General features: G+C 39.7%; 1 protein-coding gene across 1 annotated transcript; it reads left to right on the plus strand.

Moving 5' to 3' along the window:
- The first annotated feature begins 779 nt into the window (after nt 1-779).
- On the plus strand, nt 780-13,527 carry LOC138796600 (EF-hand calcium-binding domain-containing protein 14-like). The gene is made up of 7 exons (XM_069976210.1): nt 780-857; nt 1,575-1,758; nt 4,950-4,994; nt 6,512-6,616; nt 7,881-8,057; nt 12,612-12,681; nt 13,509-13,527. The coding sequence occupies exons 2-7, from the start codon at nt 1,686-1,688 to the stop codon at nt 13,525-13,527; spliced, it is 489 nt and encodes a 162-aa protein (XP_069832311.1). The 5' UTR covers nt 780-857; nt 1,575-1,685.
- Nucleotides 13,528-15,537: the final 2,010 nt, after the last annotated feature.

Raw genomic sequence — 15,537 nt, forward strand, 5'->3', positions numbered from 1 at the left:
CAGTTTTCTGCAGCCGCTATTCATTGAATAGCAGCCGCAGAAAACCCTGTCAGTGCATACTATGGAGCGAGCGGCCCCGGCCGCACGCTCCATAGTGTGCAGTGGGGAGTTCTGATGCGGGCGCGCACGGATGATCTCTGTTTATTATATACTGGCTTACAATTGGGGTTTATAGCCACTAAACAACTGTGACTAGACAAAGCATTGTGGTCCCAAGGCACTGTATAACCCTAGTCAAAACTATATGGTACTCTATGGTTATTGTTTTACACTATAGGGGGAGATTTATTAAACATGGTGTAAAGTGAAACTGGCTCAGTTGCCCCTAGCAACCAATCAGATTCCACCTTTCATTCCTCACAGACTCTTTGGAAAATGAAAGGTGGAATCTGATTGGTTGCTTGGGGCAACTGAGCCAGTTTCACTTTACACCATGTTTGATAAATCCCCCCCATGTGCATTGTTCAGCATTGTGTATATGTGTGCTTACTTATTTGTACATACATACAAGTATACATGCCCATGCTGCCTATATGTAACTTATGCATATGCAGGCATGCGTGTACCTGTATGAAGCCAGCCTTATTTTACAATATCATACATCACTATATGGTTATTAGAAGCTCGGTATAAGCAAAATGGAGCCATGTTGAAGAAAATGGTGATACAAAGATAAATGAAACTATAGTTAAAATAAATCAAATCCTTGCTCATGCAGTGCTATAGCAGCTTTCCCATTTGCTTTCTACATGATCTCCTGATATGCCCACTGTTTTTATCCTCTTGTTTTTTTATCCCAGGGTCTAGGTTACTGACCACTACTCTGTTCTAAGACATAGAGAATATATATATTTAAGGTAATTCACTCTTTATTGGACTCCTGAACTAAAACAAGTAATATAGATTTACTAAGCTACCACAAGGTGGCAGCACATGACCATGGATTGCATTTTCTAGGCCACATAATCAAGCACAAACACAGCAAAGTTTGCTCCCAATTAGTTTTTTTGTTTGTTTAATTGTATTGTTCTTACTTCAGTACTTGTTTTACTTTTTAACATCAAGTTTGGATAACTTTACTCTGTGTCCATTTAATTTTTTGTATTTTTATTTTCAAACACTAGCTCGTCCGTTCTACTCGTTTCCCTCAAAATTCATTTGATTTACAGGAAATATGGAAACTTCATTGAGCTGGACCACGTCACAGATGTATACAGTGTGGTATAGGGTTTTTTTTTTTTTTGTTTTTTTTTACTACGAGGCTCTATGTATGACACAGTGTGACATCGCCCTCACAAATCATATGTTTATATAAAAGTTTAAAAGAAAAATGGATACAAATCAAAGGATGTAAAAGTGTGATGTGACCATAGCCTTACATAAGGTTTAAGTACAGAAACCACTGATACTATAGCACGTCATCCCAACTGAGGTCCAGATTCAACACTGCGACAGTTGTTGTCACGTTTAAGTCCAAATGATTAATGTCTCTATTTTTCCATTCCTTTCTTCTCACTGATGTACCATATTCAATAAAATATTAGTTGTTTTTTTGTTTTTTTTTCTGTTTCCAGGGTTTGGAGCTCAGCTTTTCTCAAATATCACAGCTCAGAGATGATGTCTACTTTATTGAGAACGCTTTAAACCGAACAAAGCAAGAACGTTTAGGAGAGAATGAAGCAGCCATGAAATCAACGCAGAGTAGAAGTAGAAGTACTGTACAGTCAGTAACCGAGCCCCTGACTCACGCCCCACCGAGTATGTAGTCTGCTGTCATCTATTCACTCTATATCTTATAGCAGAGAAGAGAAGCAATGCAATGTGGGTTTTTTTCAGTTTAGTAACATCGCCAGCTCTGTTTTTAAACGTTACATTGTAACAACCTTTTTTCAGCTCTGTTTAAAATTACGTCCGTCATTTTGAGTCTAAAATAGCGGACGTCATTTAGCAGCCTTTAGTGAAATGACTGGTTTTTGTACATTATTCTAGTTTGGTTACTAATTGGCCTTTGGAATGCGGCTTAATTGAAAAGTCCATTGAACTTAGTAGTAAAAACGGAGAAAGAACGGTGGAAAAAGAAAAACTGTGCGTGAACAACTAATAAAAAACGTCCGCTGTTTGCAAAAGACGTCTGAAAATAATGATCATGTTCATTATTTTGACGTCCGCAGCAAAACGTCCGTTAATACATTGTGTGCATTGGATGTCCGTCTTTCCATAGACTTCAATGCATTGCCATTGCTCTCAGTTAAATCGCGGCAAAAACGTACGTTATTTTATATATCAAAATCGGCCGCCTTTTCTCTATTTTTGACGTTGTGTGAACATAGTCTATAAGTATATTAAAAGGAATAATGGAAAGCATATAAGACCCAATACAAAACCTGTAACACATACCTGCTCCCCCACAAGAGATCTCCTCCTTCTCCTCCTCCTCGTCCTCCTCCTCCTTCCTCCTCTGCGGTGCAGGCGCCGGTGTGTGACATCATCAATGTCTGCACTGTGTAGGGGTTAGGATCACAGTATGATGTCAGAGGAGGCTGCAGGTCTAATGCTGCGTTTACACAGACAGATTTATCTTAGAGATTTCTTAAGCCAAAACCAGGAACAGACTCTAAACAGAGAACAGGTCATAAAGGAAAGACTGATTTCTCCTCTTTTCAGATCCATTCCTGGCTTTGGCTTCAAGAATCTGTCAGATAAATCTTTCTGTGTAAATGCACCATTAGGGTCAGTTTACACACACAGATTATCTGACAGATATCTGACAGATTTTTGCAGCCAAAACCAGAAATGGATTTGAAAAAAAGAGAAATCTCAGTCTTTCCTTTATGACCTGTTCCCTGTTTATAGTCCGTTCCTGGCTTTGGCTGCAAAAATCTGTCAGATATCTGTCAGATAATCTGGGCGTGTAAACGGACCATTAGGGCCCTATTACTTAGAGTGATAATCAGCAGAATGGGGCCGATTCCACTAATTATGGTTCTGTGTAATAGAGACAACGATCAGCTAATGCAACGATCATCAGCTGATCGTTTCTTTAGGCCGAAATGCACGTAATAGCCATGTGCAGGAAAAGACCAGGGAGCGTGGACAGGTAAACTATTACATTTTTGGGCAAGGGCTGCACAGACATCGCTAACGATGTCCGTGCAGCCTTTCCCAAACAATTATAGGGCCGTGTAATAGAGGCAACGATCAGCTGACGAAACGATCATTGGCTGACCGTTTCATGAGCCCTGTCTGAGCTGACAGGCTGCTCAGCCAATCACTGGTCAGGACAGCAGAGGCCAGTGATTGAGTGAACAGCCTGTCAGCTGGAGCGCACAGTGCTGGGATGCATACAAAGCACAGGAGAAGACCAGGAGTGTAGACAGGTATTAAATGTTTGGGCAAGGGCTGCACGAACATCACTAACAATGTCTGTGCAGCCTTTGCTAAACAATTATCGGGCCATGTAATAGGCCCAGATCTGCTAGATCGGAGCTTCTTTCCAATATTGATCGGGCCTTCATGGGACCCTGTAGCCTACACTGACAGCTTTTAACTGTATACATGTGCATGTGTATACAGTTAAAAGTGGAGCTTGCTGGCCTGGAGATCTGGGACAAGTTTCCTGGATTTTCCGGTAAGCTCGCACCAAAGCAGACAGTAAGTGAGTAGTTCAGATTGTCTTAGGCACCCCGGAACCTCATGCCTAGGAGTCCTACCAAATCACCCACAATATGATCTGATGGGTGAACTGGAGGGGAAGGGGTTGGAGGGCATTTGTCCCTTCCCAGACCCCATGTCCACCAGACCCTTAAACTATATTTTTCCACGTTTTTCATGAGCATAATACAGCGTGCTGCTGCCTTGTATCCTGGTACGTCTGGAGATTTTGTGATCAGAACTAAAGATAACATGTTAGTTTTAGTCATTAGAACTGCAGTCAGGCCATGATTTCCAGGCAGTAATAAAGGAATTAAAATACGGCCATATTATTCTCATGTGAAATTGGCTTAAAGTGAAACTATCGGCAGATCAGACAAATCTGACCTGCTGATGGGTCCACTTTGTGCACGAGGGTCTGAGGATGAAGATAATCCCATCTCCAGTGCTCCAAACCACCATATTAGCTTAAGGATATAACATTACAGCTGTTTGAAGGATGAAACCTCCCTTCATCCTCAGCTCCTCGTGTGCTATTGGGACATAACAGCAGGATGCCTGAGCCTCACCAGACTGACCAATTGGATGCCTGGGCCTCACTTAACTTACCAATTGGATGCAATGGCCTCCCCAGACTGACCAATTGGATGCCTGGGCCTCACCAGACTGACCAATTGGATGCCTGGGCCTCATGAGACTGATCAATTAGATGCCTGGGCCTCACCAAACTGACCAATTGGATACAGGGGCCTCACCAGACTGACAAATTGGATGCCTGGGCTTCACCAGTCTGACCAATTGGATGCCTGGGCCTCACCAGTCTAACCAATTGGATGCCTGGGCCTCATCAGACTGACCAATTGGATGCCTGGGCCTCATCAGTCTGACCAATTGGATGCCTGGGCCTCACCAGACTGTCCAATTGGATACCTGGACCTCATGAGACTGACCAATTGAATGCCTGGACCTCACTAGACTGACCAATTGGATGCCAGGGCCTCACCAGACTGACCAATTGGATGCCGGGACCTCATCATCTGTGGTGGAAGTCCAGAAAAAAATAAAACCTATTGCTCAGTCTGTTCAAGAGAAACTAGAGGAGTTGAATATTTCTTACGGAAGAGGGCATCACTAGACTGTTTCTAAGCATGAGTTGCTGAGATTACATTCAACCTACTGGGTGCTCTTCTGTGAAGTTCTCTATTATATTCATGTAATACAGTCCTGAGGCAATTTATGCTACGCCGTTGTATCTACCCATCTTACAGCGTTTAGTAACACCCTGTATCTTTTTACAGCAACATTAACCACAAATGCAGAAGTGCCAGATAGTCTACCAACTGGTATGTTTAATATACTAAAGTATATAGCACTGCATACAGAAGGATTTTGGAGATTTTTTTTATTGCCATAATAAATAATAGGATACTGTAACTCTGGGGATGCCATATGAATGGGGAGGAAGGCAATGACACTGTAATGGGTCCGCTGGTTATAGTCATGGAGAACGCTAGGAAAACAAAGAGCTAATGTGTGCATGTTCATAGGTTCCTGCATGTGTGATAATCTGTTGTGTGACAATCTGTGCATTTTATGTAGAAACTAGAGATAAGCGAATAGTGAAATATTCCATAATTCGAAATTCGATTTGAATAGCTCCCGATATTCGCATATTCGAACGAATATCGAATCCCATTATAGTCTATGGGAGAAAAATACTTGGGACCTGGAAATCAATATTCGACCACTAGGAGATCACCAAGTACACAATGACACCTCAGGAAATGATGCCAACACCTCTGGATGCATATGGGACAGCAGGGGAAGCATGCCTGGGTACATGTAACACTAGTGATGAGCGAACATCTCAATTTTCCCAAGAGTATGCCGAAAATTCACTAACAAATTATGAACGTAAAGTAGAAGCGTACGTTTCGGTCTAGTGGTACGCACTTGCGTACGTATCAGGTCTGGTGCAGTTTAAAATATGTAATAACGAAAATTAATGGTAACTACAAATCAGTAGTAGCAAGATAACAGATATTATCCCGCACTCACAGTACAGAGCCGTATACCGAATATATTATTGGTTTTTAAAACAATAAAATTAAAGGGCTGGTCAAAGCCTGTACAGGACGCAGATTGTGCAAATCAGTAGTAGCAAGATAAAAGGTTTTATCCCACACTCACAGTATACAGCCGTATACACTATCAGTAGATGTCTGAACACACGTCCTGTCTCACAGCAGCTTAAAAATCTCTGGTTTTTATACTTTTAGTCCTAACAAGGGCTTTTGGGGGTCCCTTCCTACCTAACTTCACCTAAAAGCTTTCTCTCCCTGGTATACAGTCTGTCCCTCTCTAGCTCCAACCAGCAAGTGACACAAATCTGAAATCACTATGCTCATATTCAGAAGGTGATGTAGTTTAGCCAGCCAATCACAGTTAAAGGTTAAATCAAATTTTTACTGCATTATCATTCGAATATTCGAACCCAATCGAATAGCATGAATAGCGTACTATTCGCTCATCACTAGTAGAAACTATACGCCTCAATACACATTATGCAAGATACAACAAAAAATATCTATTCATAATACATCCCCAGGGTATATGTTTTTCCTTTGTGTACTGCATATACTTAGAAAACATTTGTCATAGTGTTGCAATTGATTGACAGCAAAACAAAATCACAAGTGGTTGCCTCAATAGTAACACCGATACGTATCACATTGACACACACATTTTGTACATTTTACGGAGCTTGAATTTGAAAATAGGATAATACTTTCATCATCATCATCATCCCTATTGTATGACATGTTTAATACACAAAACTGTCATGTGATATACTTTGCAGAAAGTATCCTGAATGGACCAAGCACAGTCCCAACAGTTTCAAAAGAAAAGGAAGAGCCTAGAGAACAGCATAATATACTCACATCTTTCCTAAAAACCCGAGCAGGTAAGGGTCAGGATTAGTTATCCTTGTTTTTCAAAGACATGGGAGACATCAGGATAACCAGTAGAATTATATACATATAATGATAATAATAATAATAATAATAATAATAATAATAATTTTATATATATATATATATATATTTTTTTTTTTTTTTTAATTATTATTATAATTATTATTATTATTTTAGACTGTACTTCTGCTGTACATATAAGATGTTATAAGAAAATATATGATGGAAAGACATTGAAACACATGATAATTTTGACCTGCGTCTTTGGGAAATACCTCTTTATTCTGCTCTGACAGTGTTAAAGAGGTTTGTCTGTGATACTGTCTGCAACCACCCCTCTTTCCAGCCATGGCTCTGTTTTAAGGCCACCCCTGCATCCTCCAGCTTTCAGTGGTCAGAGAACAGGGTGGGCTCCTCTGTGACAACATCAGCGCAGAATAAAGAGTCATTTTCCAAAGATGATATTCCAAGGACACCAACTGGTAACTGAAAAGTCGCAGCACAAATGTATGGATATCCGTGCTGTCAGTTTCCCTTTAAAGTGACTCTATACCCACAATCTGCTTCCCTCAAACTGCTTGTACCTTCTGATAGCTGCTTTTAATCCAAGATCTATCCTGGGGTCCGTTCGGCAGGTGATGCAGTTATTGTCCTAAAAAACAGCTATTAAACTTGCAGCCCTGGGTCAATTTGACGTGGCCTAGAGTGTGTGTGCCCTAGAATTGTGACGCCCCTCCGTCCCTCCTCCCTGCCCTCCTCATCACTAGGAATGCCCCAGGCAGAATTTTTCCTAATTATCACCCGTTTGAACACTGCACAGGTGCTTTAACGATCCAGCACATGTGGAGTGTTTACACAGCTGGTGAAAAGGAGAAGTTGTTCTAGGGGCATTCCTAAAGATGAAGAGGACGGGGAGGAGGGATGGAGAGGCGATGCAATCCTAGGACATGGGTACTCTAGGCCACACCAATTTGACACAGGGCTGCAAGTTTAAAAGTTGTTTTTTAGAACAATAACTGCATCATCTGTCAAATGGACCCCAAGACAGATCTTGGATTAAAAGCAGCTATCCGGCCGTACAAGCGGTTTGGGGAGGTCTGATTGTGGGTACAGAGTCGCTTTAAACTGTATTGTGAGCACATGAAGCACTGAAAATAGCTTCTTATAGTTTTATTATCATTTGAGGAACCTTTATGCCTCACTTGATCAATCTTGTTTTTTCTAATAAAGTTTGACCCATTTCTATTTGTTCAGACTTTCAGGTATTTTTTTACGGCGCAGACAAAGATGCGGATGGATATCTAACCTACGAAGAAATCAAGAATGTTCTCGGAGGAGAGACCCCAAGTGAGGAGTTGCTGCAACATTTTGACACTGACCAGGATACACTGTATTCTTACACTGAGCTTATGAGAACATTTCTCTCGAAAGGTAAATATTTAATATTACACAATATATTTTCTGGTAACAAAGTTTCCAGGTGGTTTCAGAACTTTTGTAAATAAAGCTCATTGTTTAATGGGAATTTTCTTCTGCAGCTTTTTATATATTCTTGTTTACGTCCAGAGGCTGAAGAATTTATTTATTTTTATTTTTTTTCCGTATTTGGGAAATGGATACAGTTGCTTAGATTTATCAAGTCTCAGACAAAAATGTGCGATTTTTTTCTTAAATCTGGTCCAGTCCTCCAAATTCTCCTCATTTCTTTCCAGCCTTCATGAATTGCTGCAGTGAAACAACATTAGTACAACGCAACTGTGTGTAACACTGAGGATTTGGATCTTGCAGTCTTTACTAGATTAGATATGACCATTTTAAATTCAGAGATTCAAAAAGTATTAGGCAGCTTTCGCACATAATTGTATTGATGTCAGGTTCTGTGAATATTGGTCAGACAGAGCCCTTCCAATCGCTGGCGAATGGGAGGGAGCAGCAGCTCATGAATATCATGTACTACTGAGCGCATGCTCTTTGTGTAGTCCACATTGATTAACAACAATTGTGCCAAAAGCATTGGGCCAGCAGAGAAAAGAGATGTTAGACAAATGAATTGTGGAGGGTGATTTGGAATTTTTCTATGTTTTAGAACGATATATAACTATAAATAAAGAGAACTATTAAAAACCTTCCTACAATTATGTAGTTATGTTTGATCTAGAAATCTCAGTTGAAGAGGTTTTCTAAGCATTTTATATTAATGGTCTGTTTAATAGTTCTGTGTATACACAATGAATAGCTGTAAGCAGATGGCTCCATTTATTGTGTAGTGGTGGTGCCAGGTATTGCAGTAATTCAGCACCACCACTACACAATGAAGAAGGCCAACTGCTTCCAGACATGTGCCGGAGTTGTGGCTCTGTCAATGTAGATCAGGTGAGGGTGATACCAGGTCTCAGCACCTCAACGATCAAACATTGATGACCTATTCTGTGGATAGGTGGAAAAAAAAACCCTTGGGGGACATGTATGAAAAGGCGTAAATGCCTTTTTTAGGCGCAGATGGGGCAAATCAGCGTAAAAATATTCGCAAATGGTATTTTTGCGAATATTTTTTTTGCATCTGCCCCATCTGCGCCACTTTCGCTAGTGGGGTGGAGAGGGGGCGTTACGGGGGGGTGCGGCTGCATAAAGAGGGGGCGTGGCCTCTGCGTGCGCCGCATTCATCATTTTTTCCGTGAAAAAATTACACTGAAACCTAAAAATTTCCGCACAGACCAGCTCCGTGTGATCGGGATTTATGTAGAGACAATGAGCCTCCACATAAATCTCCTGAGCTCCGGAGCTGCGGGGACATTTGTAAGCCCGGCGTAAAAACTGCCAGACTTCATAAATGTCCCCCCTTGAGTATATGGGTGCTCCTTTTCTATAAGGGTATGTGCACACTATGGAATTTAGGCCTGTTCCATAGACTTAATGATATTCTGAAGCTCAATCTGCCGTCCACCCAGAGAATTGACATGTCAAATCTTTGGGCAGAGAGCAGATTGAGCTTCAGAATATCATTAAGTCTATGGGACAGGCAGAACTGCTGTGAAATTCTGTAGTGTGCACATACCCTTAGCTGGAGTAGAGAATGGTTGCAAAGAGAAGTTATTGATCTGGAGGCCATAGAAGGTCCTTCCCTTTGCAGCTGTATAATATTTATTTCCCTTGCAGTGATACTAAAGAAATGCTGCCATATAATATAGCACAAAGAATATGCCTCATTACTAAAATATTTTAGGTTAAACGCAAAATTTATTGTTAAATTCCAAATTGATATTGGAACATACTTTCTAATCAATGCCAATCAACAGGCAAGAAGTAACCAAATTTACTTTTGACTGCAATATTCTGTTTGCTGAGAGAGATAGCATTAATGTATGTACTGTATTGAAATAATATGTTCTTGAAAACATTGTCATTCCAGATTAACAGCATTGTTGGGATAGGAGAATCAAGAGGAGAAGTTATATTCTTGATTTTAACCGACCATTGGGAACAAATATACAGAGTCTTCCGAAACATTGTTTGTAAAGAATTAGTTTATTTCTATTACTGCATGTACTCAAGTGAAATGCATTCTTCTGTTCTAAATTTCACAAGCAATGGTAATATTTAAGTGTTTAGAGTTTTACAATGTACAAGGCAACATTTTGTGTAGAATAAGATTACGAGTACTTCTTATATTGTCCTTTTAGCAGATTTAATTAAAATGTCATGTTTGTCATATTTTCCTCATGTAATGCCTTTTTTTATTGTGATCATCTTAGACATGGAGTGTAGAATAATAGCACAAATTGATATGGAAATTAAACATGTTGTTAGTATGATTAATTTGGGGTAATTCCATACGTAAATAATTAATCCTTATTGTGTTAAAATAAACTAGAACATATACTGGCTGGTGCATAAAGAGGATGTATAATTGGTTTTCCCTTAAGTAAACATACTGTACAATATCCATATCTCTGACTTTAGAGCTTTAAAAAAATTAATCTGGGATAGGATGGAGCAAGACACAGTTTATTCAGATATAAAATGAACCTAGCCTTAGGCCTTGTTCACTCACGGCAAAACAGCAGCTGTTCTGTGACATGGCTGTGTCACAGAACCGCCGCTGTCTGAGATATTCAACCTGGCTGATACTGCCAGGTTATCACTTCAACTTAATTGGAATGCGGGCACATTTGGGAATGCCCGCACTCCAATTAGCCATAACAGACAGCCGTTGTTCACTGAATAGCGGCTGCACAAAATAGACATGTCAGTTTTATGTGCTGTTGCATGGAAGCCCAGTCTGTATAGATGATTCCACGGGTTGTAACGTAATCGGTTGTCAGACAACGGTCGTTAAAAAAATACATTGTGTAAACTTTGCCTAATTTTGTAAATTACATTGTAATAAGTGTCCCTCTTTAGTAGAGTTGATCGAACCTTGGAAAATCCTAGGTACGATCGAACTCGAACATACCCGAACCTCCGCATTAGATTGCTGATGTCTTCACGGTCAGTGCAGAAGGAGACCGCCTGGAATTCCCGGATTCAGCCTAGGTAATAGCCTAGGTAATAGGCTGAATCCCGGAATTTCAGGCATTCCCCGGGCACTGTCCTCTTTCCCCACGAAGCAGGAAGGAATCAGCAAACTAATGTTGAAGGTTCGGGTATGTTCCAGTTCGATCGAACCTAGGATTTTCCGAGTTTCAAACAACTCTACTCTTTAGACATGTGACCTATTAACCCAGACGTGTCAAACTCAGGCCCTCCAGCTGTTACAAAACTACAATTCCCATCATGCCTTTCATCAAGCTTTAGCTTTGGCATGATGGGAATTGTAGTTCTAAAACAGACGGAGGGCCTGAGTTTGACACCCCTGTTTTAACCCATTAAATTATTATTGTAATTTTTTTTTTCTTTTTCTTTTTTTCAGTACCATGTAGTTGTTGCATGTACATAGACAACTGAGTTATTGCTATGAAACTGTGTAGACTTTCCACATCACCTATTGATGTTACAATGCGGCCTCTGTTCCTGGAGTTACACAATGTTGTTATAAGAGAGCGAGGGTTTCATGTAGCAGCGGTGCATTCTAATCCATCAGCTGCTGTGCTGAATGCCAGTAACTGAACGCTGCTTTTGTTGTAATGTGAGGACCAGCATTATCAATATACAGGACATATATATGAGATATACAATCGCTAAACAGGCATTAAGACAAATATACAGTTAAACCATTTGTTTTTATTTTCAAGTACTATAATAATGTTTGCACACACATAACTGTCTCCACCGATCATTGCTTTCTGAATAGGATACAGTTTATTGACCAAGCTCCTGGTGGAGTGAAAGTATAAACCTCAATGAAATTAATAAATACAGCACTGTTCACTATGTACATATACCTTATGTGAAATCTGCATTCCTAGCTAACCTTCTTATATGTGGTATTTACAGTATACTTTCATGTGCGCTCAGTCTCCTTTACAATACTTGTCTGGAAATATGAAATCATAAACCGAGCATGGCGTGGATTTCAGCTGCACAGTACCATAAAGTAGACAGTGATTTATTAACATTATCCAATGTAGAAAATAGGCAACGGACCAGAATTAACACAAATGTATCGGGGAACATTGCATACTTAGGCCACAAAAAAAAAAAAACTGCTGTGAACAGTTCACAATACTACTCCTTCTCCTTAACATAATGTTATATTTCTAACATTATAAAGTGTGTTAAAAAATGTATTAAGTCCTACAGTGAAGCTTTTGGGAGAAATTTTTTTTGGAAAAAATGCTAAACTCAGAGCGTGAAAAATGTTGTGTACAAATTTACAAAGTTTTTATGACTGCAGTACCTTTCATTTTCCATATTGTGAACCACCAAAGAAATTAAATTGATAACAATAATGTAGAACTCTAAAATATGAAAAAATAAAAATAAAAAAAATTGCATAATTGGATAATTGCATTAAACATGTCTTTTTCCTCTTTTTTTTTTGTTTAGTTGAAAGTCGCCAAATACTTCCCAATAAAAAAGTAAACACCTTGATGTGTTCATCGTCCATTTTACCAAGGTAGTATTTAGGGATGAGTGAGCCTCTAGCACGCTCCATGACTCTTTAGGGCTGCATCCAACTTCTTTAGTAAATCGCTGCTATCGACATGTACCAAAGAGTCTCCTGCATGTTTATTGGCTGTGAAAAAGGGCGCAAACTTACAGGAAACGGATGATGCCATCTTCTCGAGTATCGCGAGATGCTCGTCCGAGTAATGAGTACCATCGAGTACCCTAATACTCGATCGAGTACCAAGCTCGGACAAGCATGTTCGCTCATCACTATTCTTTACCCACTGGTAATCAAATGTGCTCGGAAACATGAGCATGCTTCACTCATCTCTACTAGTTTTCTTAGTTTAGGGCCTGTTCACACTAAGCAAATTTAGAGGAATTAAGCGGCGGAGCTCTCCCCCGCGGAATCCCGCCTGCCTCAGTGTTAAACAGTGGGGGAGATTTATCAAACATGGTGTAAAGTGAAACTGGCTCAGTTGCCACTAGCAACCAATCAGATTCCACCTTTCATTTTCCAAAAAGTCTGTGAAGAACGAAAGGTGGAATCTGATTGGTTGCTATGTTTGATAAATCTCCCTAAGTGTGTCTATGGGAGGGCTCGCACGTTTCGCTTTGGCTGTACAGGCATGATGGGAATTGTAGTTATGCAACAGCTGGAGGGCTGAAGGTTGCCCATCCCTGGCTTATCCTATTCAAAGGGACAGGGACACTTTTTCTTGTATATAGGTCACAAACAAATGCGCAAAATAAGATCTTTAGATTATTAAGTTACACTTGGATTTAAGAGAACCTATCCAAATACAATAATATGATATTTGCTTTTGTATTTAGAACAATGTCTTTCTTCTGAGAGAAACCCATGTATAAAATGCAACTTAAAGGCTTTTTTATCACACATGACTTCCTTTATCTGAAGTAACCATATATTTAAAGGAGATATAGATAAAAAGATAGATAGATAATAGATAGATAGATAGATAGATAGATAGATAGATAGATAGATAGATAGATTGATAGATAGATAGATAGATAGATAGATAGATAGATAGATAGATAGATAGATAGATAGATAGATAGATAGAATAAAAAAAAAATGACTTGTTTCCGTTATTAATAAGGATACAAATTTTAAGGGTCAGGAGTAAAAGTGTTGGATTTATCAAAATGTCTTGAAAATGTAAGTATATGAGTTTTGTATGAAAAATGTGTGTGTATATAAACTAACAGGCTATGCATGGTTTCTGCATCTCAGACATTCAAATAAATCAAGGCTGGACTATCATACCAGGCACATCCAATGGCCAACGGTCACAGAGTAGCTCTGTTTCTAGAAGAAAGCAGCCATGTTTTGATTAATCTTTTTCCCATTGCCATTCTATTTTCTTAAAGGGGTTATCCAGGGCTACAAAAACATGGCCCCTTTTTCCCCTTACTGTTGTCTCCAGTTCAGGTGCAGTTTGCAGTTAAAGGACAACTTCCAGTAATTGAAGCACATTACAAAGTTATTTAACTCTATAATATGTTTTTCATGGGAGTTGTCCTTTAAGCTCCATTTACTTCAATGGAACTGAGTTTCAAAACCCCACCCAAACTGGAGACAACAGTAGGTGTAAAGTGGCCATGTTTTTGTAGCGCTGGATAACCCCTATAATAGAATACTGTACAATTCATAGCTGATCCCCACCCTTTGCCTTATGTTACATACAGTATATTTATTTTTCTGTAAAAAGACAATACAAATTGTCTGACATACATAAAACACCCTTTTGTGTCATTGTTCAGAACCATTGTTTGTGAGTTTGCTGTAACACTAATTAGGGGGAGATTTATCAAACATGGTGTAAAGTGAGACTGGCTCAGTTGCCCCTAGCAACCAATCAGATTCCACCTTTCATTTTCCAAAGAGTCTGTGAGGAATGAAAGGTGGAATCTGATTGGTTGCTAGGGGCAACTGAGCCAGTGTCACTTTACACCATGTTTAATAAATCCTCCAAGATCTGAATGACAAATCACAAGGTTACATTAACATAGAATGAGGTAGCAATTCCCATGAGTGACACTATGTCTTGCGTCTTGCTGTTCAGATACTGCTACATTGTAATGATTTGTACAACAAATTGCTACATGCCATAATATCATACTTTCCATGTAAAATTTGTCATTGCATCATGAGCAGACACTTTTCCATTTCAATGAATGTGACGTTCCAGACAGAGACTGAAAGGTTGCACACCATTCACTATGCTGTCATGTTACCCGAAGGCTACGTACAAATGGCCATTTTATATCCCCTTCTAGATCCTTTCTTTGACAGAGCAAAATGGGACAAAGATAATCACAGATAGATCATAGATTGCTTTGATGTCAAGGTGGCCATATATTTTCAATAGCTATAGGTTGAACATCACTTAAGCCAACAACTATCACTCACAGTCCTTCCATACTCTTGAATGGTTTCCCAGCTGAGTAAACATTCATGTGTTCCTAGTAGAAAAGTAAGGGGTAATCTATTGCCAGACTCCTCTGGAGGCAGTTTATCTCTCTGAGAACAATGGGGTCAGGTGGATGAAATTCTGTTGAAATGTAACATGCCTGCTCCTTCTTTCCCCTGACACTATCTGTTACGGAATGGTCAGGAAGTCCCCATATGGGTTCAGATGACTTCTCACTAATATGTCAGGACGCCTGAAAGGGGTTATCCAGTGTTACGAAAACATGGCCATTTTCGTCCCTCTCTTGTCTCCAGTTCAGGTGTGGCTTGCAATTACGCTCCATTCACTTAAATGGAACAGAGTTTTAAATCCCACCTAATCTGAAGACAAGACTGGTGCAAAAGTGGCCATGTTTTTGTATCACTGGA

The sequence above is a fragment of the Dendropsophus ebraccatus genome, chromosome 7 (assembly GCF_027789765.1).
Source record: "Dendropsophus ebraccatus isolate aDenEbr1 chromosome 7, aDenEbr1.pat, whole genome shotgun sequence".
Lineage (NCBI taxonomy): Eukaryota > Metazoa > Chordata > Amphibia > Anura > Hylidae > Dendropsophus > Dendropsophus ebraccatus.

What these genes read in the sequence shown, in the direction of transcription:
- LOC138796600 (XM_069976210.1), top strand. Translation starts at nt 1,686, where the DNA reads ATGAAATCAACGCAGAGTAGAAGTAGAAGTACTGTACAGTCAGTAACC. An exon ending in CCTGACTCACGCCCCACCGA is followed by an intron (nt 1,759 to 4,949) that starts GTATGTAGTCTG and finishes ATCTTTTTACAG; the next exon opens with CAACATTAACCACAAATGCA. An exon ending in GCCAGATAGTCTACCAACTG is followed by an intron (nt 4,995 to 6,511) that starts GTATGTTTAATA and finishes TATACTTTGCAG; the next exon opens with AAAGTATCCTGAATGGACCA.